Source organism: Cinclus cinclus, chromosome 9 (genome assembly GCF_963662255.1).
Source record: "Cinclus cinclus chromosome 9, bCinCin1.1, whole genome shotgun sequence".
Classification (NCBI taxonomy): domain Eukaryota; kingdom Metazoa; phylum Chordata; class Aves; order Passeriformes; family Cinclidae; genus Cinclus; species Cinclus cinclus.
This window is the reverse complement of record NC_085054.1, coordinates 2335244-2362332: the sequence shown is the minus strand read 5'-3', so window position 1 is coordinate 2362332 and position 27089 is coordinate 2335244. Positions and strand designations below refer to the sequence as shown.

At 41.2% G+C, this 27089-nt stretch overlaps 1 protein-coding gene across 3 annotated transcripts in view; it reads left to right on the top strand.

The window, feature by feature from the left end:
- LOC134047070 (hyccin 2) overlaps positions 1 to 26798 on the top strand; it is a 68539-nt gene extending 41741 nt beyond the window's left edge. For 2 of the 3 annotated variants that reach the window (XM_062497985.1, XM_062497984.1), the window contains one exon: positions 954 to 8276. In XM_062497985.1, coding sequence (XP_062353969.1) covers positions 954 to 1555 — 602 coding nt within the window. In that variant the 3' untranslated portion in view covers positions 1556 to 8276. Of the gene's footprint in view, positions 1 to 953; positions 8277 to 10361; positions 10506 to 10784; positions 10872 to 11780; positions 11871 to 13101; positions 13134 to 14338; positions 14397 to 15277; positions 15469 to 16075; positions 16175 to 17774; positions 17885 to 20695; positions 20829 to 21226; positions 21324 to 22415; positions 22563 to 23705; positions 23878 to 24155; positions 24218 to 24910; positions 25030 to 25599 lie in introns of those variants that run through there. The other variant, XM_062497983.1, reaches the window with a different exon arrangement.
- The last annotated feature ends 291 nt before the right edge of the window (positions 26799 to 27089 follow it).

Sequence of the window (27089 nt, the reverse complement as noted above, 5' to 3'; positions counted from 1 at the left end):
ACATGGTGAAAATTTATGCGATTTTCCCATTGAAATGAGATACATGGAGAAAAAACTGCAGCTCCATTTTCAGTTTTGAAATTTGAACACTGCTCAATTTTCTGCTGAAACAATAGCTTCTTCTGAGAACTTGGAGCTTAGAAAAAGACTGGAGTAAGATTAAAAGAAAAAAAGTATTTGTGTGCAGCCCTAATCATATTATAGGCCTAAAAATAAGGATTTAAGAAATAATATTACAATGCTTTTATTTTCCCTTCGACATTCTAGTCAGAAGCACAGTGCCTGTTCCATAACATTTGGAAGCACCTGGATGGGATTGCTGTAAATTCAGGGAGGATTGAATTTTGGAGAAGAGTGAAATAGAATTTAGGTTAATCTCCAATAGAAAGTATGGTCAAAGTGCCATCTACACACAAGAGAAGCCTTCTACCTCTTGGAGCATTGTGATTGCTAGCCTAGGAAGTGGCCTGAAGGTTACTGAGCACTCACCAGAACGTACTTCTTGACTGGAAGAGATCCTTACATCTTGCCTCAAAATAGGATAAAAATAGTCTGAAAGGGTAGTGGGTTTGTTTTGGATTTTTAATAGCATATAGTAGGAGAATGGGTAGCAGTATCTGTAGACTGAGCTAAAACAAATGAACCAAATGGGCCTCAATTCTTGTTTATAGGCAAAGTTTGGGACCAATATTCTAACTGATAAAAGTAATTATAGATGAAAGGCCAATCAAGCTCAGGGAGCACTTACTGTTAGACTCTGTTACTCTGCTAAATATAGCAGGAAAATTGGCTGAGAATCAAAAAAAATTTAAACAAGTGGAATCTAAGTGGTTTAGGAGATGAGGTTTGTTTTGACATTCTGTGCACATCTTTGTCTTCATGTAACTTGAATGTGTTCTGTATTTTCTGATTGGTTTGGGGGTGTTTTGGTTGCTTCTTTTCTTTCTTAATAGATACTGAAGGTGTAAATGGAAGAGAGGAGTCTGTGAACCTTAATGATGCTGATGAAGGATTTTCATCGGGAGCTTCCCTCAGCAGCCAGCCAGCTGGGACCAAACCTCTATCCTCTGTATCCCAGAAGAGCAGCTTAAGGAAAACAGCAAGTGGGCGTTCCACTAAAGAGAAAGAAACTTCTGCAGCAAAATCCAGTGAGAGCCCTCGAGATTCAGTAGCTCGAAAGCAGTACACGCACCAGTCCTCTGACCTGGATGGAGATATAATCGAGATGACACCTACTAAGAAACACCTCAGCCTGCCTGCTGGGCAGGTGGTGCCAAAAGCCAACAGTTTGGGCCTGATCAGGACCGCCAGTGCTTCCTCCAGTAAATCATTTGACTATGTGAATGGCAGTCAAGCAGGCTCCAGTGTTGGAGCTGGTACAGAGGGTTTTACCAGTCTAGCAGCTGGCAACACCAATCGGTTTTCAACTATCAGCCTACAGGAGGACCGGCTAGGCCAAGCTGGGGAAGGTAAAGATCTCCTTTCCCCAGGAGCTCCCCTAACCAAGCAGTCTCGATCTCCAAGTTTCAATATGCAGCTCATATCCCAGGTGTAACTTTGACTCCCTTCCTTAGTAGTCCCTCTTCCCCCTTAATCCTTGGCAAGTTCATCCTTAGGCAAAACACGAACCATCATCCCACGGTGTGAAAATACTGACTGTTGTGATCTCGTTTGGTTTGGTTTAGCTGTCATACTGTATTACTGAAACAGCAATAATTCTTCCCTCACCTTCATCCTCTTTCCCCCTTGTAAACATGGTTGTGAAGCAGTATACAATGTACTGTATGCCTTTTTCCATGCCTTCCTTTCTCCTTGGGTGATGTGCAATCCATCGTAGGCTGATCAGTCCCATTTCAACACTGTGAGACTGGAGACACCGGCAGAAATGGTGAATGTGATCCCTATGAGATGATGCTTTGGCTTTGTTAAGAAATAGAAACGGGTTTGTTTTCTTGGTCTACAGTACTGCAAAGACTACTGGATCCTGACTTTCTCAGAACCAGGAGTGCCTCAGAGATTCTAGTGTGACTTTGGACCTCTCTGAGTCTGTGCAGTCAATTCTGGGGAGGGGATTGTCATTGCTGCTCCTGGCTGCCTACAGCACTTTTTCATTAATTTGAGGGTAGTTTTTTCTCGACTGCTCCCAGTCTCTCATCCCAGAAACTTTTGATGTTCAGCAACTGAGACATGCATATTAAGAAGCTGTTTTCCCTCGGAGAGAGGATTCTAGGTTGATAATGTAGGTTACAATGCACTTCTGATGGCGTTGTAGCCATTTGTAATGTTACGTGTCTTCCCCTCCAGGACACAGGGTCATTCTGCATTTAGACTAGAAGCTAGACACCACTGTGCTGTTAAAGCAATTTGGTTTGTAAGTGGGAAGGGAGCACTACTTCCCCAGGAAAAAATTACTAGCTCTGCTTCATTTTTGTTGTTGCTGTTGTTGTTGTGAGGTGCTGATCACCGAATTGGAAGGTGTATTCGGGTAAAGAGTATTTCTCAGGCTGCTGTCTTTTGTGTCATGGCTTTTGGGATACCCCCACCCCTTTCAGCTGCTTTCTCAATGTCCCTGAATGCAATGATGGAGTCATTTGAGGAATCCTGCAGTCCAGACAGACCAGACTCTCAAGGGGCTGTCTCAGGGATAGAGACCATAGTTTGCCAGAAACACAGAAGCTTCAATGTGAAATGCTTTTCTAGCAATGCCATTTGTGCAAAGGGGTACCGACAGTCCTTTTTTTTTCCCCTAGAAGGATCACACTTCATTGCCTTGGTACATATAATCTTTTGAGGGTTTTTTAACCCTTAGTTTCATGGATTCACCCTACTCTAGAAAATGCAGAACTCGTGCCATTGAGCCAAGCCTTGAATGTGTATGACTGGTGTGTGGGCACTGGCTGGTACTTACAGTAGAGGACACTGCTTGGAAGCACATTTCTGGTTACGCTGGAGAATGCTTGGCATTCTCTCTCCATCTCTCTCTTATCTCTTTTTGGATTGACAGAAAAGGGGAAAGTTCATCCTCTCTGCCTAAGTCCTGTATGATATCCTGAAAGTTTACAAACTATAAACCCGCAGGAAAGAGTTACGATTTTTATGTGGGCACTTTGGTTTCACTGTCACTGTGAATGATAAATGTAAGCAGTTATAAACAGCAGGCTCTCTTTGAATGATACTCTTTAAGATATTCAGAACAATGAATGACACACTGTGGTGTTTCTGATAGTTGATTTTGGTGGGGATTTTTTTTTTAAGCTTTATTTTAAATAGGTTTTTTTTCCAAATTTACATTAAAATTCATTAAAATATTTGAAGATTTTTCTTTGTGGTTTGGTGAGTCACTTTGGTAGCCTAGTCTTCATATCATACATTCATAAAGTGAATTCAGTGACATCTGATGTAGAAATTCAGGTGAAGAGTAAATAGACTTATCAGAAGGAAAATGTGATGGTTTCTAAATGGAAGTTAATTTTTAAGGACCACCAGTCATGCACAGATGGAACTAAGACAAAGCTAAGATGAAGCTACGAGGCTTACATTTCTGTAAAACTGTCAAAAGCTGTATATGGTTAAACTCTTCATTATAAAATAAAGTTTTCCTAGTGGAGACAAATGGTAAGTCATGGCTGGAAGTACCAAGTTTATACTTTGTAGACTATCACAAAGTAAATTGCTTAAGTATTTGGGAAAGAAAAGGTCAGGACTGTCAGCTGATTTTCTGAGAAATACTCAATTTTAGTATTTTAAAAAGTAAAGTTGTTCATTTGCAAGGTTCTCTACTTTGTATATTTGCCATGAGATATATCCATCCAGAAGTTTTAGGACACTTTAATTGATACCAGGTCGAATTTTACAACTTTTTTAAAAGGTATTTTTTTTTGTGTGGCATCCCACACCGTGAAAGCTGTTTCAGCAAAGTGAGACAGCTTTACTAGCTTCAGATAGGGAAGTCAAATGTACCTGTGTAAATTCAAATTGGCAAAAACCCCAGTCAAATTACCTTTTAGAATACTTCTCATTTTGATCATGTGCCTTTTGTTATGTTTCTTTCATTCTTTGTATTTTGGTTTGTTCTTGTGTATATATACCTACTCCATATCAGTCTTTTTAAAAGGAGTTCAAATTTGTCCCTGTAAAATAATTTCTTTTCTTTGTGCTGATGTGGTACATCTGTGACTTCTCACAAATTACCCTTTTAGTGCAGTGTTTCAGTTGTGGGAGCTTGTTTTGTTGTTTCTCAGCCAAGTACTGTTGAACATTTACCTTACAAATCAGGTCAACACAAGTATCTACAAACCAGCAGTGGCACCAGGCTCTGCAGTGCTGTGCATCGTGTTTATCATTAATGCTTCTAGACCTGTCTATGCTAAGGTGTGTCAAGATCATAGCAAATCTTTACACACTGTGGTCAGTACATCCCAAAGTGCTGTGGCAGAAATAAAATTAGAATTGTCTGGGATATGGGTGGAGGGAATAATCTGCTGGGTTTCTGATTATATATATGCTAAATACTAAACAAAGCACAAAACATACTTAAATTTTCTGACACCTGTGACAAATGTTTAAACTTAAATCAAACCTCCTTATCCTAAATTCACTCTGCTGTCTCTTCTTTTAGAACACTCGGTACTTGAGGCACTAGATTTAGATTTCTGCACTGTTTGAGTGCAACTGCAGCATTGTAAGAGGCCAAGAAGCAGAACACTGATTTTTTCCCTCTGTATGTGTGCATGCATGCACATACTTGCATTTTTTAGGTGAGGAAGGGTAGAGTCTTTATTCTGATGTATACATACACTTCAGTAGGGAAAAATTAAAGATTCCTTGATGCACATCACAATATGCTGCCATTTTGCAACTCATTTATTTGGACTTTGTAATTTTAAGGAAATCCAAAATGCTGGGGTTGTGAACTCTACCTTGATTATCCTTTTCAGGCATTTATTGTGAGCAGCCTTTTGGCTGAAAGGTGTTTGAAAGGTGAACCATATTTTCATTCTGCAGAGAGTAAAGTAAGTAAAGTAAAAGATGAAGTAAAAATACCTATTAAAATTAATATTGCAAGATGACCTTTTAAATTGCTGTATTCTCCCTTTAGTTTTCATTTGGAAAATTTCATAAAATTGGTACTTCCATATTACTGTCCATTTTAAGTGCAGATTTCTTTGAACACCCTTTCTGATGTGAATTTGAAGGTTTTTTTTAGCAGCATAATTCATTCTGCAATACTGAACATCATGTTGCAGTTGCAGCCAGTAAGCATTAGATCTAGTATTTGTAGTTTGCAAGTGTGTTGGTCTTAAATGCATTTCCAACATACTCCTGCTAGCTTTAACATAACTAAAGTCATCAAAATAGTGAGGGGGGGGGGAAAAAAAGTTTTCTGACAAAGTATTTATTTGCACTACTTATGAATACTGGAGTTTACTGGGACAGGGTTTTTTCTCACCATGTGAGGTTTACTTGTGTGTGGGTAGGTACATACATTTGTCACGTGCTGACAATCAATTGCCTCGACTGTGTGTATACTGTATGTAAATAGGAACGTATTTTTTCAAGATTAAAGGGGAAGCTGCATCGTTGTGGTGGTAAAGCCACTCTGCAGTAAGGTGACCCCAACTCTGCTTTTTGTCTTCAGGTACTGTGTGGTTTGGTTTACTTCTTTAAAGGAGTTAATTAGTGTTCTTGGAAAATTGTAGCTCCAGGGAAATTTCCCTCAATATTTAATGTGTAACATGTTCAGAGAATTATATTTTGAAAAAATAATTTTGGAAGAGAGAATTCTATGCTATGGCTGTATTTTGAACTAAGAGTTTGAACTTGTCCTATTTTATCATGAACCAATGGCTGTCTCCTTCAAGTGTTCAGCATTTTAACCTTGGTCACAAACCAGACATTTTTGTTTGTCTTGGCTTACAAATTGAAATTAATTTGAAGACTAAGAGAGAATAATAATTTTCTGAATAAAATCATAAAAATCAAGCTGTACAGTATAGGTACTATGCTCAAAATCCTAGAGGAGGTGTGGAAAATGCAGTGGAATATGTTTGAATGGAATGTATGTAGTGCACACAAAACAAAAATACTTTGATGTTAGTAGGTCTAATAATCTCATTTTTAAATTCTCTCATTGCCAAATATATTGCTACCTTGGCATGTTTAATATAACATTAAAGCCATTAGCTAGGTGTGTCACATGTAACAAGCATTTATATCATTGGAATAGTTTCAGAAGAGTAAATGTGCCTCTTTTATTTCAGTTTCTTGTTTAAGATAATTGCAGGATTAACATTGCAAAATATAACTCCTTTTCAAGCATGCTAAGCAAACAAGCCAGATCCTCTGTGCTTGCGTCAGATTCTTAATTTATATAATTTTTCAATAATTTATATTTTTTTTCAGTATTTTAAATGCTGTTTGTTTCTAGCATAGGGGCCTTAATCTCTGTTCATTATTTTTGTCTTTTCCTCACTGGCACTCGGATAAACTTTTCTGTTTAAGGCTTTTTCTCTAGGTGATTCAGGGTAGTAATTCATGACATGAGTGTTTTGTTAGTGAATACATGTATCAGTCTGTCAAAATTTCTGTCATGACCAGCTGAAGAGACAAAATACTTACCTGCCTCTTCCACAGTGGTGGAAGATGATGGCGAGCTGTGAGCAACTTGGTTTGTTCCTGAAAACAATAAGTAGATTTTGCAAGACTGATACTTAGGAGGTTTTTCACATAATCGTTATGAAGTTTTATTCAAAATAAATCTTGGAACAAAATTTTAAAACATGAAACAACAGCCAACCGTTTTAGATAACTTGCCTAGTAAGTTTTTCAGGTGTCAAGGCCTGTGTTATTAAAAGTTCAGAAGTAAGCTGTGCAAGTCTTAAGGGTACCTTACGGCTTCAAGAAAAGGACTTAGTAAAAATCTGTCCCATTTTAATCATCTGTATTTGAGATTTAATGAAAAAATGCAATTTTTGTTTCCATCCTTTTACTTATTTTTCTCTAGGCTCTACCTCTCCCTGAATTCTTTTTTTAACCATGTTCATCAGATTTTACCAAAGGTAGTATCTGAGGGACCAACTGAATTTAAAATGGGTCCATAAATTATCCCTTTTATCATAAAGGATTTGTTAGGTTTTACTGTTAGGAGCTGTTGATGGGAACAGTTGTTTATTAAAGTGTTGTATCTGTTCAGTAAAACGTTGCCCTGCATTTTAGCTTATGCATGATAGGCAGAGTGACGAGATCAAGTTTTATTGAGCAGCTGCTTGGTTGTCAGCTCCCAGTGTTTTACAGTCTGTAAGATTTAAGCAGTTTTAGAGAAGATTATCTGCATTCTGATACAACTTTTTAATGTGTGATTAATAATCTATTCAGGAGCCAAAATCTAAATAACTTTAAAATGTGGTTTAGAATTCTCACAGGTTTTGATTTTAGAGGGTAAAATGGTCAGGGGAGATGTCTATTTAGAAGTATCTGCTGGTAAAGTGTCTCCATGGTGCTTTGTCATGGAAACTTCCTTACAAATCCGTAGTGAATCCTATGTGTTTGAATCCTCATCCTCCCCAGAACTGATCACAAAACAGAAAAAGTAGAGCAACCTTTTTACCTTTAGCTCTAAAACAAGTACTTGGGAGTAACAAATAACTGGCTATTGACACTGTTCTTTCTGTTCAGACAGTTACTGTTGTTGTGCTAGAATTTCATGTTATTAGTTTATGAAAAATGCAAGTAGCAAAAACTTTGTGGCTTTGAGTATACAGTAGATGTGAGTTAACAATCACTCAGGATAAATCAACATGTCAAAGTATTAATAGATTCCTAGTACTGGCGTGTGTGTGGTGTGTGTGTGTGTGTGTGTGTCAGTGTTCAATGATTACTTTGAAACAAAACTTCTGTTTTCTTGCACATAGTACATACTTTAGGGGTGGATATTACTAGCTGGTTATTTATGGACAAATACCATATCATTAAATAAAACAGTTATTTAACACTTTTTTCATACTGAAGATTCCAGGAAAAAAGCTAATAAAAATTTTTAATAATCAGCTACTCTTAATAAATTCTAGATTTACTATGGTAGCTTTTATTTGCTATTAAAAGACCCCAACAACTAAATTGATGTAATACCCCATGCTGCATTTTTTTAAATTTGTAATTCCTGTATTTGACAGTGAGTTTTTTTGATCTGTTTTTGTCCTTGTAAGAATACAGGACTCGCTCTCTGTTTTACCAGCAAAAAAAAAAAAAAAAAAAAAAAAAAGGAAAAAAAAAAGAAACATTCTGCAAAGTTAAAAATATTATTTTCTTACTTTTTCCGTCATAGCAGGTTTGTTTCTCTGCGCTAATGTTTCTGAGGGTTTGTACTGCTTTATCATTGTGTAATCTCACAGAAGGAGCATAAGCAGCACGTAGCCCACTTGTGGGCACGGCCCGGCCCAAGGACACGCACACTCGAGCAGCACAGCCCCGACCTTCCACATTCGGTACTGGCGAAGGACTAAAACAGGCTTTGAAAAAAGCGTGACCTCTGCTGTGTGATGTCCTTCAGCCTGGGGACCAGGGAAAGTCTTCATTGTTAGTCCCGAAGAAGGCACGTATTGAAGATCATGTTATTGGTGCATGTAAGCCATTATCTTAACTGTCTAACTGAGTTGGTTCATGCTGTTGACTTGTCGAAATGTGAAATGTAGTTACTATTGACTTTGTAAATACCTGCCAGAGAAGAAATAGAATTATTTTAAATCGTTGTAAATAGAGATGTATAAAACTCGACACAATCTGCAATGCAGAAAAAATTATATATATATATATATATATATATATAAAATATAAAAAAAAATGTTAAATAAATATCGTGCTGTTTCTGAACAGAAATGAATACTTTGTGAATTGTTGGTGTTCAGAAGCGGGATTTGGCTGGCGAGGGTGGCACGGGCGGCGAGGGGAGCCCAGCCCGGGGCGGCGGAGCCGTGAGGGGGAGCGGGCGGGGCCGCGCGCTCTCGGCACGGGGCTCGCGCCGGCTTCGCGTCGCCACGGCGACCTCGGGCACGAGCCCGGTGGCTGCGCGCGCGCCCGCGCCGGAAGTGCCGCCCTGCGGCCGAGGCGGGCCGGGAGCGGGGCGCGGGTTGGCCGTAGCACAGGTCACTCAAGGCACGGCCCCCAGGTTGGCCGCCTCGGGGCGGGCCGCGGGATTGCCGCTGGCTGGCACGTGGGTCCGGTTCCGCCTCCTGCTGCCGCCGCCTCTGCCGGGGGTGCGGGGAGCGGGCGGGACCCCGGTCCCGCAGGAGCGGCGCCGTCAGGGGTGAGGTGAGGTGAGGTGAGGGGTGAGGCGGCGCCGGCCCGCGCCCCCCGGCGGCAGCGCCCCGCCCACGTGACGGGCGCCGCCATGAGCCGGCCCGAGGGGACTCCCGGCAACAGCCGCTCCCTGCAGGTGAAGTTCGTGCCCGACGAGGACGTCCTCAAGCACATCGCCGACGACACAGGTACAGCCGGCCCGGCGCATAGCCCAGCCCGGCGCATAGCCCAGCCCAGCGCCGCCCGCTGCTTCCCCGGGAAAGCGGCTCTGCAACACCCGAGCTGGCTGCTGTAGAACCTCGCGGAAGGACGAGGCCTCCTGAGGCGTTCTGCCCCGCTTGATCCCTCCGCGGAGTGCCTTTGTCCCATCCCGGCACTGCCGGGGCGGGTACGAGCTCCCGCCGGGCAGCGTGTACCGGGTGCCAGGACAGCGGCGCAGGGAGCCGGGAAACTCAACTCCTCGGGCCTGACGCGGTTAAACACTCGCACAGTCACAGCGGAGCGAGGCTCCAGGTGTATGCCATAGGGTGTTTTGCAGCAGTTCTAACTGCTTCTAAGGTAGTGAACTTTTTCTAGCGGAGGTGCTTAAAACAGAGCATCCGGTTCAGACTTCACTGCTGGTTCTGCTTTGAGCAGGTCATGCGGACGGTCGCCAGAGGGCTCTCAGCCTAAATTCTCCCATGAGTGTCCTGACAGCCTAAAGGCAAAGTATTTTCCGGTTGCTCCTCTTCTCTAGGAAAAATAAGGGATGATAAGTACCACCCCCTTCGCATGCAATTTGACACTGTAATGCATAAAGCACTGTCATTTCTCCCATTTCTGTGGAGCTAGTGTTTGCTGAAATGGGTGTCTCACCCTCACGGACTGCAGGAGCTTGCGTTTGTGGTGAAGGAGGGACGAATGGCTATAGGGTCGGCCACTGACCAGCTGTTCTTTTCGCAGGCCATCTCAGCGTTGAAGTTGTTTGGTGATTTGAATAACAGGAGCGTCTAAGTTGGGTGGCTGCAGTACTACTGCAAGAAACATAATTAAATAGCAGGAGGTTAAAGCTTTTATTACAATTCTAGGAACTAAAGTACGGAAAGACAAGGCTCAGCTGAGTGTCAGTGTGAAGAGATTTGTGAAGAAGCTTGAGAATATTTCTGATAACGAAGCTCAGGAGGTCCTGGAAGAGAAGAATTATGTTGCTGTTCTTGGAATATGTGCCCAAGGTATTAGCAGGGGAAAACCTAACACATCTCTGACTTCAGGAGATTCTTGCAGTGTTAAGGTTGTGTAGTGTTGGTGGGATTGCTTTTGAGGCGTCAATCTGCTTTGTCTGTGCTTGTGGTAACAGGTAGAAGATTACGATTCTAGGATTTTATTATTGTATTTTTTTCCTAACACCTTCAATATAAAGCAAAGTAGTGAAATGTTGCCTTCCATCTTTCTTGGGTTGGGAATATTATCAGTGCTTTTAAAACAGCTGCAAGTAAACTGTCTTTTCACAGATGCAGTGGGAAACGGCTCAAATATAAGCGGTGGTGAAGTTTATTCCTTCCAGACTCCCAAACGTGCCAATAAAATGTCAGAGCTGGGTATGTTTTGCTCTTTTTTTTCTGTGCAGACTTAAGATAAGCAAGCAGAAATTGGCAGTTCCAGAGAGGTTGGATTGTTTTGGTTCAAATAAGATGCTTGAGCTGGGTTGTCAATCGCTTGAAGAATCTTTGTATGTCCAGCACCATCTGAACTTCTTTAGTGTTTATTTGTCACAGCTAATGATACATCCTGCAAAGGATAGTCTGAGGGAGAGGGATTGTCCTACTGTATCATTATACTGAAACTGGTTTTGGTGTCTGTTAGTTTCTGCTGTGTCTTGGGAAGTTGTGTTTCCTGTCTTAGACTTCCCTCTGCAGCAGGGTGAATTTCACTGGTGCTCCCTCCTGGAGCTATGATTTGATTTGAAAACTGAGGGGTATCATACTATGACAGTCTGTTAGTCCCAGTGTTGTTACATGGAATAAGCTGTTGGTCATGTGGTGGTAGGGACTGTTAGCAGGATATTTCAGACTGACATCAGTTGTTCAACTTCAGCATGTACTGGTAAGGAGTAGACACAGGTAAATAGTTCCTCTTGGGGAACTGATGTGTTTGCTGTATCTGATGATCTGTTATGTCCAGCTGAGAAGTCTTAAAAGACTAAGTGAGCCTAACCTAACCTTGCTCTAATTCAAAGATGTGGTCTCCCAGGGAGCAAAATGTGCTTTGCCATTGCACTGACCATATTTGTAAAATTAATTAATTGATAAGTTCTGCCTTTGAAAATCTTTGTTGAGGAATACAGCCACCGTTAGGGTTAGAGAAATTGAGAAGTATTGGGTTCCTGAAATAGCTAGGGAATTAATATGTAGATAGTATTTCAGGTGTTTGGCTCCATTTCTGACTAGCCAGAGCTGGAGGTTTTGTACCTGACATGTCCTTCCTTCCCTTCACCCCGTTTCCTACAGCCTCTGAATTAGCCAAGACATCAGAACGGAATGTGACACCTGATCGCTCCAAGTGCCCTGAGAAGATGGCCAAAACCCCTCAAAGTAGCAGTAAGTCCTGTGATGCTTTGGGGAACTGAAGTTGAGTGAGTGGGGGTTATATTTCTCTTTGGGTGATGGAGTGGATGCTTGAGTTCCAGTTTCTGTCATGCTTAAGTATTCTAGTCAGGTTAACACCATGGGCTGAACTGTTTGATGTGCATGGCCTGTGCTTTACCTGGGTCTCAGATCTCTTCTTCTGCCCTGCTTCTCTAGAGGGAACATGAACTTCTCTCTCATCTGTTGCTGTGATATTTAATGACTTCCTCTCTGTTCAGCAGAAATACTGGCACTTGAGAGAGTTATGAGCTGGGATGGTGTGTTAAACACTGATTGGGTAGGACTGTGTAGGTGTTCATGTGTAAATTCACACTTCATTATATAATAATTAACATCGAGTGCTGCAGAGAGAGATACAGATGGGAGAAGTCGATGCAGGTCAACACTGGCAAGAGCGTGTGCATTTGTTCTTGGAAATGGAGTCTGATGTGCTCAGGGAGAGAACATTAGCTTATTTTTCAGCCTCCTCCCTCCTGCTGGAGTCTCTTCTTCCTTTCTGGCCTCCCAAAGCTGTGACCAAGAATTAAAAGCTGCCTTCTGTGATAATAACATTGACTCTTGTGTGAGCTGACACAGGCAGACTGCTGGAGCCACCACAGACTCACAGCCAGAATGCAAAGAGTAAATTTATTTCTATAATCTTTCTGAAGCAACACCTGGGCAGAGGGACATGATTGTAGATATAGGCACCAAGTGGAGATGCAGTCACCCTTAGGTGTGGTTCAGTGCTAGAGTTGGCCTCCTGATCTATCAGTGATTTTTCACATGTGTGATTTATTCCCATGCTGTGATGTTCACTGTGTTCTGATCTGTCCGTCAGGGCAGATCTGTTCTACTTCCCAAAGCATGCACAGGGTGAACAGCAATAGACATGGTGTGTCTGTTTTTCTGCATTGCTGTTTGAGTCTTTGCTGTCCCCAGCTGCATGGCCATTTGAGTGTATTTACAGTTCTCCTTGCCAGTCTTCTACTTCTAACCCATTCCTCCCAGCAACTCTTTTTGTTCTCTCATTGCCTACCTGTGAGGAACTAGAGGCTTTCCTCATAGGATTAACTATCCAGGGAGCTGATATTCTGGTGCAGTGTACCTCTGTACAGTGAATGCCTGTTTTTCTAATGGACCATCTTGTGCCTCTGTTGAAAATTTGCAGTACTCTGTACAATGCTGTTTCTTCCTTTTTCAGAACGTTCAAGTTCAAACAAAGTGCAGCAGAGGGTAAGTAATGACTTTACATTGGTCGGATTTTGTTTGGGTTTCTTCCCCACTTGTACTGGCCAATTACTACAGTTCTAGAAGGAAGGACCTTGAAAGGCATAATCCACAGTAGAGATGTCTCTTCTATTCTAACTAGGCTGGAGTAACTCAAGTGAGGACCATTAATTGGGACTATGGGGTTTGGAATCAGTGGGCAAATAGTAGCTCTGACACCTTAATTATCATGGGTGGAAACTATTTCCTTGCATCACACAAGTGAGGATGCTAGACAATCCCTTATTACACAGTTAAACAGCTTTCCAGTTTCTCACTAAAGGAAGGAACAACTCTAATTTTAAGAAATGCTGTTATAACATGTGAATGTAGAACTGCGATGCTGTTCAGTTTCTTACTTACCATTGGTTCATAAAGAATAAATTGGGGTAATGGGCAGATGTGGATTGATGTCATGTTTTGTGATACTAACTACAGAGAGATACAGTCCAGAACTGCCAGTTGTGGTGGCTATGGAGTAAAAGAGTTGGCTTTCTAAAATGACACAGCATCATAGCAGAAATGTGTGCACAGCTTTTCTGGTATGAGGTTCCAGGACAAGATACACCTGAAAAAAACATGCTGTTTGGGGATGCCATATTCACTGCTTGATAATTTTACATCCACTTTGTCAGGATCAACAAAAGTATTTCCTAAGTATTGCAGACTTGATCCAGTGTCTAAGACAGGCATTGCTTTACATATATGCAAGGAAGACGTGCCACTACAACTTGGCAGCTTGGATTCCTTTGCTGTACTTCTGGGCGTAGTATGCTGAGTGGTCTTCTGGTAGATGTTTTCATAGAGGACTTCGAGATGACTTTGAGTAGACAGCATGATATGGAATGTGACTGCTGTGGGGATTGAAGTGCTTCCAGTTTGTCGTTGCTTTGGTTTGACTGTTCCTGAGGGGCCAAGATTGGCATCTTGGTTGGAGATTTCACAGTTTTCTACTCTTTACCTTGAGCTGAAAGAATTAAGCCCATTTTGGAACTTGATCCTGTCTCCCTCTGAATGGGAAAACAAGAGCTCTCCATACTGAACTTCCTCTACTTTTCTAGTTTCACACGGGCTGAAACAGTTTGGAAATGTAACCTGTCTTTGCTTGGCAGAGGGCTGTTTAGAGGAGGGAGATGTTTCTTCTAATGCATGTTTTTTATTTGCTGTTCCAGAATGAAAAGAAAGAGTTTGTGTCCACCACACCTTACAGACTCAGGAAGAGACTAGCAGGTAAAGGTCAGTCGTTGCAGTTGGCTGCCACAGTCAGTGAGGTGCTGTGTTCAAGGGAGAGTGTTTTCCTGTTGAGCTTCTGTCTGTGGTAGCAGTGTGACTGAAACAACCTGATTCATCCTGCAGGGTGTAGAAATGTCCTTAAGGAAATCTATGTAAGCCTTTCCGCTACAACTGAGTGCTACTAAGGTGAGGGGTAGAAGGGTTAGAAACATCAAGTTACTGAACTTCAGTAACATGATTAAAGGAGACAAAACTTCCAGGAATCTTACCTATTCTGACATTTAGTGTGGCCCAATTGCTTGAACCAGGCATAACATTTTTTGATGATGGCTAGGACATCCGTGTCAAAATATTTCCAATAACTGGTTGGCTAAACCAGAATGAATGCAGAGGAGAGTTTAGTACATGGTGTTTCATCTTCTGTTGCTTTTGTGGTGAAAGACCAAGACTGAGCCAGATTTCATCTGTGCTCTTCAATCAATGCTGATATGAGAGGTATTTTGCAACAACATTTTTGAAGAATGTGACATAGAAGATACTCAGCCTGCATGATTGGCATTTGGGAAGACTGAAATAAAGATGCTAAGAGAAATAGGGAATTCCATTGTTCATTTTTGGTCTCTTTTTATGGTACAGTGATGTTTCTTAGTTGGTATCAAGGAGGAAGCTTTACTTAACAATACTTTGTGATCCTAGAACTACAAAAGAAATGGTTATCTGTGTTTGCAGTTCTCTTAAGCATTCATTTCACCTTTCTGTGAAACACAGTTAGGATTCATGTGCTTGTAAAACATCTTGAGAATGTATGTGAGATGGTGCAAAATGAGTTCCGTGTACGAAGTCATTCCTAGCTTTTAACCTTAAAATTTATGCTCTAGCTCCAGATCCATATTTAGAAAGTGAGAGTGAGTATTCTGCTTCCTGCTCAGAGGAGGAGGAGGAGGATGAGGATGAACAGAAAGAAGTCATGACTGTTTTATCAGATCAAAAGACTCCGGCAAAAACTAAGGCTGCATCTACACCTCCTCCCAGAAACAGCCTAGCCAAAAAAAATAAGGAGCAAAAGGTGGTGAGTTTGCAAAAATATACCCCCAAGCTAGCAAACATGAAGGGATGTATAGTGACAATAAGCTGTTATGGACCACACCTGACAATGGGGAAGAATTGTTAAACTCATTTCAGATCAAACCAGCTGGGCTGGCTTTTGTTGTACTTCTGAGTAATCCCTCTTGGAAAGGTACCATGTGAACCTGTGTGCTAATCCAGGTGACATCGTTAGCAGCTTCAGAAGGACAAGTCTAAGATGTTCATGGAGCAGGAGACCTTATGTTGAGACAGGATGAAGAAATTGATTCCTGTAGTACCAGAAGGAGCACACAGTACCATTCTGGCTTGGTGTTCAGCTTAATTGTCTTGCTTCCTTCCAGCGCCAGGGATCCCCACACCAATTAAGAATTATTGTTACATTTCCTCTCTCAGAATCTCTTTTCTGGCTCTCTCTTCAGGGAAGAATCATCTGGCTAGGTTAGCTTTGGTGGAATGCTGCTATAGAAGCCATTTTTACAAGTATTTGCTGTCTTTCTGTGTTCACCCTTGCTCTGTCTCATTGGCTATCTTGGGGACAGGGGTAACTTGACAGCAGGAGGAGTGTTGCTGATCTTGCTGTCCTTTTATAGGGCAACCTGATGGAGGAATACTTTGAAGCTCACAGTAGTTCCAAAGTGCTCACTTCAGACCGAACCCTGCAGAAGTTGCGGAAAAGAAGATTGAATCAGGTGAAGTTCACAGTGAGTCACAGAACTCTGGGTTTTTGATATGATAGATAGGGAACTCTATGATAGAGTTCATCAAAATTTCCGATGTTGCTATTTTCACTTTATTTCTACTGATTATGTGGTCAGTGGTAATGCTGATTTAGGTAGCAATTTAAGCAGTATGTTTTCTACTGCTGTTCTGGGCAGGGACAGTGCCCAGTTGTTTGAACCTGTGACAGCAGGGAAAATGTAGAGAGAAGGCACTGTCAGGTGAGCTCTGAAAGCTGCAGTTACCAGAAAAGGTGAAAGTTTGCTTTTGGGGGAGGAGAAGAGAGAGAAGCAGAATTGTAGAGACTTGCTTTAGAACATCATTTTTGTCAATGAAGTGGTAAAGGAGAATTGCAAGCTGCCTTGACTATTTGTGTGTAGAGGAATTCAAGAGAGCTGATATCATCTGAAAGTTACTGGGTCAAACCACTTGCAGAACTGAAACAGCTCTGCAAAATGTTGTCACCTTGTTTGTTGGATGTACTTTGTTCCCTTGCAGTTTCTAGGAGATAGGAATAGTCTGATGGTGGTGACTGAATTACTTTATTTTTCTCCCTACTTTCACTTCCACAAGACAGTTCAAATCAAGCAGTTGTACCCTACAAGGACAGGTCTCAAGGAACAGTGTAGAATACAGGGAGCTCTTGTGTCTGTGACTGCTTTTTGTATCCATTTGTGTTTTAAAAGATGGCATATATGCAGCCTGCGTGATGCCTGCTGTTGTCTGGAATTGCTGCCCAGGGTAACATCTGGATTCTTAACAAGCTCTTTCATAACATATGTGGAAGGAAATTTAGGCTTACAGCATTACAGCTACTGTTGGCTTCAAAGTAGTTGAAGGTTGAGCAGTTCTGCCTCTCAGTACTTTGTCTGATACATTACAGCTGCCTTTCCAGAGTGAACTGTCTTCTGCTGCAAGGGAGTGGGAAGCAAAGCTGTTAAAATTGAAGAGAAAGAGAGGCCAGTGTAGATTTGATGCTGACTCTCATGCTACTGTACAGCTTAAATGTCAGCATCACAGTATATCTTCAAAGCTGAATTAATCCTTCGATTCTTGATGCTTTTCTACAATGGGCTATCAGCTGCAAATTATATCCTTTCTGCTGTCATTTTTTTAAGATGGTGGGCATTTTGAGCTTTCTGTTGTAGTGACAAACACCTGAACCCTTGCTAAGTGTGTTGGTTGGAGCCTTTGTTCCCATGAGCAGGGATGTGATGTTGTATCTTGTTGGTATAGTGCTTGGTGGTGTGTAAGCTCTGTGTGTATCCATTTTTCCTGTAGTGGTTTTCCCATACTTGGCAGGAAGAGAAAAATGCATGGTGTGTTGTCTGTTCTAGTCCCAGTGTAGATGCTGTTTACCATACTAAGGTTCTGCTTTGTGTCTCCAGGAGCATAACTGTGCTTAGTGGGGTCTTCATGGGAGGGAAAATAAACTAACCACAAATTGAGTGCACTGACAATGAAAACTATTCTCTCTAGATAGGGAGCATGCTAGAGAGTGTTTTGAGGACTCCAGATGTATCTCTTGCTTTTTCTCAGCTATGAATGACTGTCTTTTCTTTCTCAACACAGCAAACACTGCATGATCTTTTGAAAAATGCCCCCGTTGCCTATGCTGCTGAAATTAGAGACCTTAACCAGCAACATGAATCCTTGTTTTCCAGGTGGATGCTGCAATTACAGTAAGTATCCAAAGAGAATCACTGAAGAAGCTTAGTTAAAAGACACTGCCAGTAAATTTACCAGTAAACTCATGTCAATAACATCCTGTGGAGCAAATTTTGTTCTTGGATTGCTTAAATTGAAAAGTGAGTGACATTAATTCAGTGCTTCCTGTAGACCAAGTCATATCTGATTAATTCCTTGAACTGAATGTCTGGAGTGCAGTGAAGTTGCATTCTAACTGGTTAGTTTGCCTCTAAACCAAGCTAGAAGGCATTCACAAACAGGGAACATGAATAATGAGAATGGGGAAAATGAATGATGAGAGAAGTGCTCTTTGTGAGGAATCATTTATGTTCACAGCAGCAAGTTAATGGTGAGTAGCCCACCTCACCATCTAAAGTCTGTGGCTGTCTCCAGTGGTGTAGTGGTTAACTTTCAGTGCCCATGGTACCTAATGACCTGGGCATGAAGAAACCCTAATGCTTTTGGAAACACTGGCAATATAAATTTTATTTGGCTTTGTGTGTGTCTTCATGGGACAGAGAAGGGTGAACATTCAGGAAAGCAAATGGAACTATAGAGACCCTGTGAGATTCTGAAGCACCTTATAGAAGTGCAGACCACCACCTCTGAGCCTGGAGCCAATACTGGTGATGAGAAAGCACCTTGGAAGCTTTTGCAAGGAAGTGGAGTATAAGGAAATCGGTGGTCCATGGGGGAGGGACAGAGAGTATGAAGAAGACATCAGCTTTGAAAGTTGGAGAGTTGCAAGAGGAGGAGTTCTCTGTTACTTGGTGATCTGGGCAGATGGTTAGAGATGTATGTGGCAGGGCAGAAGAAACAAATCCCTCGATGACAATGAAGGCAGTGATAGCTGTTGAACACCTTACCTTTTCCCAGTGCTATTTGAGTAACCTGATACTCTTCTTTCTGATCAAGATAATGCTTTTCCTGCTTCTCAAACCTAAACAAAGCTTTGTGTTCCTGTGATGACCCACACCTGAAAGTAAAGAAGTGCTTAAGATTCAAAAATGCTCATTGATGGAAAGGAATTACAGAAGTCAAGAGGGTCCACAAACAATCATAGAGTTTTATTAGCAAATCACACACTTGGCATGGAAATGGGTGTGTTAGTCCCTGATCTACTATGTAGGCACATGGCACTGGATTTTGGAAAGGGGCAGGATGAAGGGAAAAGAGAAACTAAAGAGCTTAATTTTATAAAGGAGAGGTAATTAAAAACTGAAAAAGAGATCACCAGCCCTCACTTCAGCATTGAGTCAGCTGAGGGAATGTGATCCTGGATTCAGCATTGATCTGGGTTATCAGTTACAATCCAGCTGTGTTGGTTCAGCTGATGAGATGTCCAGGGGGCATCTCCTGAGCTTGTGCAGGGGGAGTTGCCTTTCTATGGACAGATGTCTCTGCCCCAAAGACAGGTTTGTTGCTTTCTATGCTAATTAGTTATCATGCACAGTTTGTTCTATTAGGCCTTTCTGGAAAAGGGTCTGAGGGCTTTGGGAGTCTTTGGTAGTTGCAGTCCCACCTTACAGTCCATATCCACTTCCTGCCAGTTATTCCTGTGCTTGCACTGTACTTTGTTGTTGTTTTTCCTCATGAAAAGGTTTTGCCCTATCTCCACCTGGGCCTCCTTCTCCATCCAAAATTTATTCTTTCTCACAGCATGAGAAAGAACCAGTACCAGAATCAGCACCATGAATACCAGTAGTCCTTGGTTATTACCAATCATTCTTGTCTGTTACTACTTGGTTGGCTTCATAGCCACCCATTTATTGGTGTTTGAGACATACTATGAGTCAATTACTTTCTGGGAATTCTCTGGAGAGCTCAAGAAGATCTCACTCTGGACCACTGCTTACAGTGTTGTTAGAAGGTGGGCTTTAGTATGCAGGAGCTCCCCATAATGGAGAGCTCAAAGGGTCTCACTTCAGACTGCTTTTATAGGGACACAAGACAGTGGGCTTCAGTCAGAGTGATTTTTTTCATCCTGGCCACAATTTGAGTCAGTAACTTTCTCTGAAGGTTCAGCAGCAGAAATATTATTCCACTTGCATTGTTTTTCAGACAAGAAGAATGAGTTTCCAAGGTCACTCATTAAGAAACGGGTGCTCATTAGACATTAGTTCCTGGGAGTAGACAGTGTTTGCTAAACTGGAGAGAGGTTTAGTCTAGGTGCAGTTCATCAAGGCTGAGGCCTAATGAGCATTTCACATATCATAGTGCAGCCTGAGAGAGGGTGAGGAATGTGAGACAACTTTTCTGGGTCTGTACAATTCCATACCATGCTGTCTGTATGCTTTCCTGCCTCTTTTTCTGTGGAACAATTAGGATAAGAAATATACCTGAGTATAGAGTAATTTTGCTTTGAAATTATGCCAGAGGATCAGAGTGAAAAACCAGTATGAAGATTTGCTTTTTATTCTTCTAATTACTGTGACCTGTAGTAAACATGTAATGTAATTACTGGTGAGGGGATGTGTGTAAATGTTGATTACTATTTCTTACTTAAAGTTGTAGATCTAGTATTCTCTTCTTAGTCAATAGCATTTTCTTCCATTGATGTGTTGCTAAGTTTGTGAGCCTCTAGGCTGCTAAACTGATTCTTTTGCTAGGATGCACATGCCAGGTTTCAAAATCTTTGTAGCTAACCTTATTTATCAGCTGTAAGCTTAAGGTAAGCCTGGAGTTGACAAAATGTGAAGTTTTTAAAACCAAGATTGCAATGGATCATTTTGCTTAATGAATGTATGGACCTGAAACCAGACTTGCACTTTTTTGATCCAGTGTATTTGCTCACTTTTCTGCAGCTTGGGTTTCAATATTGTGCTTTATGGATTGGGCTCAAAGCGTGCTCTGTTGGAGAAGTTTCGTACCTCTCTGCTCCAGGATTCTCTTCACCTGGTGGTTAATGGATACTTCCCCAGCATCACTGTGAGATCTGTAAGTGTGGGGAAAACTTATGGGTTTATGTAATCATCCTGTGTACTTCTAGAGTCTTCCAGTGCAAAATGTTAAGGAAACGTGCTGCACCCTATAGCAACAGATTCTAAATGAAGAGCAGTTCCTGTCTCTTCTAATACTTTGAAGAAATTATGCCATATATTTTCCAAGGAACTGCAGTAATTTCTGTCATTAATAGATATTCATCACTCATAAAGCCTTATTTTATGTCACTGTTTTGAAAAGGGGTATAATTTTTTCATTAATATTTGCTGTTTTAGGGGTTTTTTAGCAATAATCAGATTATCTCTTGCAAGGCAGCCAAGGACTCAGTTTCAGATTTTTTGCACTTCAGTGTCAGAGCCCTTCATAAGGAACTCTCATGTTTTCTTTTTCAGATTCTCAACTCCATCACAGAGGAAGTTTTGGACCATGTAGGGACCTTTCGCAGCCCACTTGACCAACTTGAATTCATTACCAAAAGGTTTAAAGACGGTAAAATGACTTAACTTTATGCATAAAAATGTTAGAATCTACTTACCGTTAAGAGAGACTGGACATTTTCTTCCCTTATAATTTCTACACAGGAAGCTACAGTTTCTCAGTGCATTGTAGCTAGTATACTTTCTTGTTTGTAATTTATGCAACATACATATGTGTACATACATGTGTAATAACCTGATGTAAGCTGTTAACTGTTACAGTGTTTTACAGCAGTGTCAAACAAGCAGGTTAGAATTGGTTGCCTCACAAAATGCTTGCTGAATTATTTCTGAATGTCTGTCTTGGTGCTTGTATATTCGTTCACAAATTGCCATGGAATCTGAATTGTGCATGGCATTGGTGTTTCAGCATTTACATTCTGTTTTTCATCGTTGCCTTACAAGTATTTCTGGTGGGACTAAGTGAAAAAAGTGGGGTAACAGCAGTTCCCACCTGAATGTACATAAGTCAGTCTTACAGTATAGCTGATCTGACTGGTTTCCATTGGCAGACAAGTATGTATGGATTTGCACAAAAACTGGTTACAGTTCTGAAATTGTTTCTGGACTCAGGAAATGGGTGTTCCCAAGGATAAGTTCAGCAGCAAGAAGCTAGCTGGAAATTTTAACATCTACCATTTGCATTATCTGAGCTAGGCCTCTTAACTTTTTTTTGGAACTTGTTAAAATATTCAGTGAAGTTATTATGCTTTGGATCCAGATAATCTTGAATAGAAAATGCATTTTTGCTGTGAGGAGGAGCTCAAAGATCCTAGTAATGTAAATCAAAAGCAGGTGAATAAACTGTGCTTAGACTTCCATTCTAAAATATATTTCAATGATCTTCAATTGCAGAAGAAACACAGCTAAAAGGGGCAATTCCTGGGAAAGCTGTGAGCAAGTGGAAAGTGGATTGTAACAGAAAAGCTTAAACTGACAAAAACTAACCCTGTAGCTATGCTGACAATGAATTGAGAAAAACCCTTTTAGGTGCTCAGAAACACCCAGTATAGGTTCAAACTAAGCTTTACAATAGAAAGGATATTGTTTGTGTGCAGTTTCTTTGATTGGTTGTTCTCTACTGGATTTTTTTCTGACCTTGCAGATTCATCTTTAGAGCTCTATGTCCTCATTCATAACCTGGACAGCCAGATGTTGAGAGGAGAAAGAAGTCAGCAGATCCTTGCACAGTTATCCTCCCTGCCTAGCGTTTACGTCATTGCCTCTATCGATCACATCAACGCTCCTCTCAGTGAGTTCCCCTGGGCCTGACCTAGCCAAGAGAGGGATCTGTGTTCTGCCTTGGGGCTGCTAAGCATGTTTCAAAAGTTCATGTATTGCTTACCATGTATTGGTGTTACTTAGAATGTATTGCTGTTGATGTGTAGAACAGATGTGTATAGTTCTGACTGGGAGTGTGGCTGTGCTGAACCAAAACTGTATAAAGATAGTGAGAAATACCACTAAGCATAATACACAGACTCCAAGCTTTTGGCAGCCTTTGATTTTAGGAACTTACTGAACTGGAGATTGGATGTTATGTCTGTTTTTGCATCTAAACTATTTTCTTTTATCTGTCAGTGTTGTAGGCCGAATGGGGGCTTCAGATAAAGTTTATTAGAAAATCCCTCCTGTTGAGCTAGGAGGTGCAGAAGGGACCCCCTTCCTTCCTAAACTCCTTCTCAGACAAGATGTAGGTGTGGCTGGACCCAGTCTTAGCCCCAGACTTAGCTGATGGTTTATGTTAAAGGATTGTACAGCTGCAATTGAACTTTTTTTATCTCACAAAATTAAGGATGGCAAAGCAAGTATGCTTAAATAAATTACTTACTTATTACAATTATGCTTAGACTAAAAGATCATAATCAGAATTATTTACTACACAGCACAAGTAGCTGTAACTATTAGTATAGTTCACTCTTTTAAAAGCAATATTGAAGCAATTATATTAAAGCTACCAAAAACAATGCAAGTAGAGACTGATATGACTTACCCATGTCAACAACCGTGTCTCTTCAGCTCAGCCTGGTGGAGTAAGGAGGGGCATCCCCACTCAGGGGAGGAATCTCCACACACTCTGAGGATCTTGTTTCAGCTATTTTGCCCCTTCTATAGGCAGAGCTTCTAGCTGCAGCCAGAAATTGTTTGCACACTCCTGACTGTGGAAGGATTTACAATGTATCTATGGAAAAGGGATGCCTGCAAATGTTTTGTTGCAAGAGTTTATCTTTCTGGAACTACACTTAGCAGGGTGTAGGTAATGTGAATTTCACAAGCATATATTGTTTCCTCAATCCTACAGGAGAAATAGGTTCATTTTAATATTGCTTGTTTAACACCTTAGAAAACATGAATCTTCCAGTTTTGTCTGCTCTTTTTTTTCCTCTCTGTCTAGTGTGGGATCAGGCAAAGCTGAGCCTCTATAACTGGCTTTGGTATGAAACAACCACATTTAATCCTTATGTGGAAGAAACATCTTATGAGAACTCGCTTTTAGTACAACACTCTGGATCTTTAGCTTTGAGCTCCCTAATGCATGTCCTGCATAGCCTCACTCTCAATGCCAGGTAAGACTCTGTAACACTTCACAGTAACACTTTGCAAGGACCCAGTCTTTACAGTCTCTGTTTTCTGATAGTAGTGTTCCAGACGAAGAGGATAGAACCCGAGTTCCAGTTGATTGGTTACTTTAAATGAGCAGCATTTGGGTAGCAAATCTTGTCCAGTGATGAGATTCACAACCAGGTCTCTGTGCATAAAGCAAAATTAGTTAATATTTTCTAATGGTGGGAATTTTGGGCTGTTTAAATTATTATTGATTTTCCCCTTTCCTCCTTTCACTTAGGGGGATATTCAGACTGCTTGCTCAGCACCAGCTGGAGAAAAAGGACAACCCATCTTATCCAGGTAAGCACCCACCTTTTCTCATCTGTTTGGGATGTTCCTGTTCACAGCAGCCCTGGATTTTGGTATGCACGTTACATCTTCAGCAACAGAAGTGCTGGAACAGTTGGCTCAGTGAGGCTCACTGTCCTTCTAGTGGCACTGTGTCTGACTCAGACAGGAAATCACTGCACTGGCTGATTCTGAAGGGCCACCTCTTACATGCTTAGACATGACTGAGATCGTTGGTGGGGGGACTGTGGAGTAACAAAAAATTAAATTAAGACTGAATTCGTGTAACATGTACTGAAATTACCTATATAAATGACTTCTGACATGCCCCTGCTTTCTAGGATACATATGGAATATTCTGTCACTGTCTATAACAGGTGTTGCAGTGGATATGAATAACTTTTTAATGATAGAGAAAGCAAGATAGAGGAGTTGGAAATTAAGAGAGATTAATGATTGTAGAAAATGCATTTAAAGTGCTGTTAAAATTCCATTAGGCAGCAGGGTGACTGGAATGTTAATTCAGCTGTCTTCCATTAATTACTGAAGTATTACCTTGGTTGTATATCTGCAAGAGGTGATGTTACTGTAGCCACTCTATGCCAAAGCAAGACTTGGAGGTGGACAATATGTGTTGTGAGACCTGGAAAAACCTGTCAGACTTAACTACTTCAGTTTCTTATTCTTTCCTTTTTCTGTCTCCAGGGCTGTCGTTCCAAGACTTTTACCAGCAGTGTCGGGAGGCTTTCCTTGTGAACAGTGACTTGACACTCAGGACACAGCTGACAGAATTCAGAGACCACAAGCTCATCCGGACCAAGCGGGTGAGTCCAGAGAAGAATTCTACTCAGCCACTTGGAATAAAAAAGATACTTACCTGCTGTATTGTTTCAAGCACCTTGGAACTGGCAAGGGTCTGAAATGCCTCCAGTATGCCAACATCCTTTACATGGATGGGGTTTAGAGGGCTGCAGAAACAGTGTGCTTTGTTTATTCAGCAACCTACATGTCTTCTTTTTGAAGACTGTGAGAAGTAGCAGACTGTGGAGCCTGCCAGTCTGCTTTTGGTAGTATTACCTGTATTTCTATAAGAATGCAGATAATGATGAGGCAGTATAGCAGTACAAGATACAGGAACACAGTGTTAAGGAGCTTTGTAGTGTCAGACAAGCATAACCCACCAGGAGATTTCTCATTTAGTGACTTTTCTCAGTATTTGTGCATTTCCTGTGTTGCTCCAGTGAAATATTCCAGGTTTTCAGTAATGTAGTTATTCAGAATGCTGTCCAGCCCTAATCCAGACTGCAGATAAATGCTAACATTGCAGTGCTGTCTAGTGGCTTGCCTGGCACTGTATGCTGGTGTTAACAATGTTTGTGTATGTCTGTTCTCAGGGAGCTGATGGTGTGGAATACTTATTAATTCCTGTCGATGACAGTACCTTGACAGACTTCTTAGAGAAAGAGGATGAAGATGCATAATGTCTCTGTGTCCTCAGTGTCTACAGCAGCTGCTGTCAATAGCTGCTGGAGAGGGGCTATGCTCAGATCTCTCTTTGTCCAGCCTCACAGCTGCTGCAGATAAGTAATAATTCTAATGAATCTTGCTCATTGTTCAGCTACCTCAGGTAGTTTGGAATGATGACTTCTGTAAGCAAGGCCTCTCTTGCGCTCTACTTGGATTTGTCTGCTTTCTGTCTTAGCTCAGACAATGCCTTCTTCCTATCTGTGCAGCCAACCTCACAGCCAGAAAAACAAACTCAGTGAGATTGTGCCTTCTGCTCTCTACCTCAGTAGACATGAGGGTTTTATTGGAGCAATTTACTTGGGAAGTGCAAATCACAAGATGGTCAAGAGCTTTAGTTTGTACTAGTGGTGCAACTTTTCTCAATTGAGTGCTGTCCAGCACTCCTCTACCATTCAGACAAAACTAGCTTCCAGTGTACAAGGACAAGATTTATAGTGCTACAAGACCTGCCTTGACTGCATGAGGAGAGGAGAATACTAGTGGGTTTGGGATGCTGCAGGTAACTTAGTAGATTCTGGCAATAAAACTGAAGGACTTGTCCCAAACCCACATCCTTTCATAAGATTTAGATAATCGAAATTATGATGGACTCATGTCATTGCCTGCTACTTTCCAAGGTGCAATCCAGGAATATGAAGAGGCTACGAAGCTTTTTTGTTTATTTTTTTAAAGCTTGATTGTATATTTATATTTTTTACATCAGGAGTGTCCACTGATCCTGAAGGAGGCCTTAAATGCCACTTAAAAGCTCTCCCTTTTAAAGCTCATAGAGGTTGAGAGACTGCTGAAGTTTGACATCTTTTCTTCAATTCTTTTTTTCTCAGTTATGTGGGAGGAAGCTCTGTAGTTCCATCATCTATAGTCTGCCAGCCAGACTTCAGGGACTCTGTATGCCTAATACTTGGTAGCTGTGTTACAGCTCAGTGTTGTAATAGTTCAAATCAATTGAAATAAAGTACTTTATTAATTTTCATTAGCTTGTCTTGTCTTTCACAATCTTTTTATGTTACAGGAAGATAAAGATCCTTGTGGCAGTTGGGTAAAAGCTTCATTTTCATTATGTCAAATATCTGCGCAGAAGATTTGAAACTGTCGAGCAGAAATATTTTATATTGTTTCTTGCATCAAAATCAGGAATCGTTTGCCTGCCTTTTAGTACCAGTATATAGCTTTTAAAGAGAACCAAAACATCCCATGGAGTAATAGTTACCTTATCTGCCCCTCTCTGACAGAAGCAAGAGAGATGTATGGCCTGACTTTGGTATTAGAAACCTAGAGCATCTACCTGTCTCCCAGTATCAACTTGATTCTTCATATAGGTCTTTTCCTCTGACTTGGGAAAGAAGAAATTTCTTCT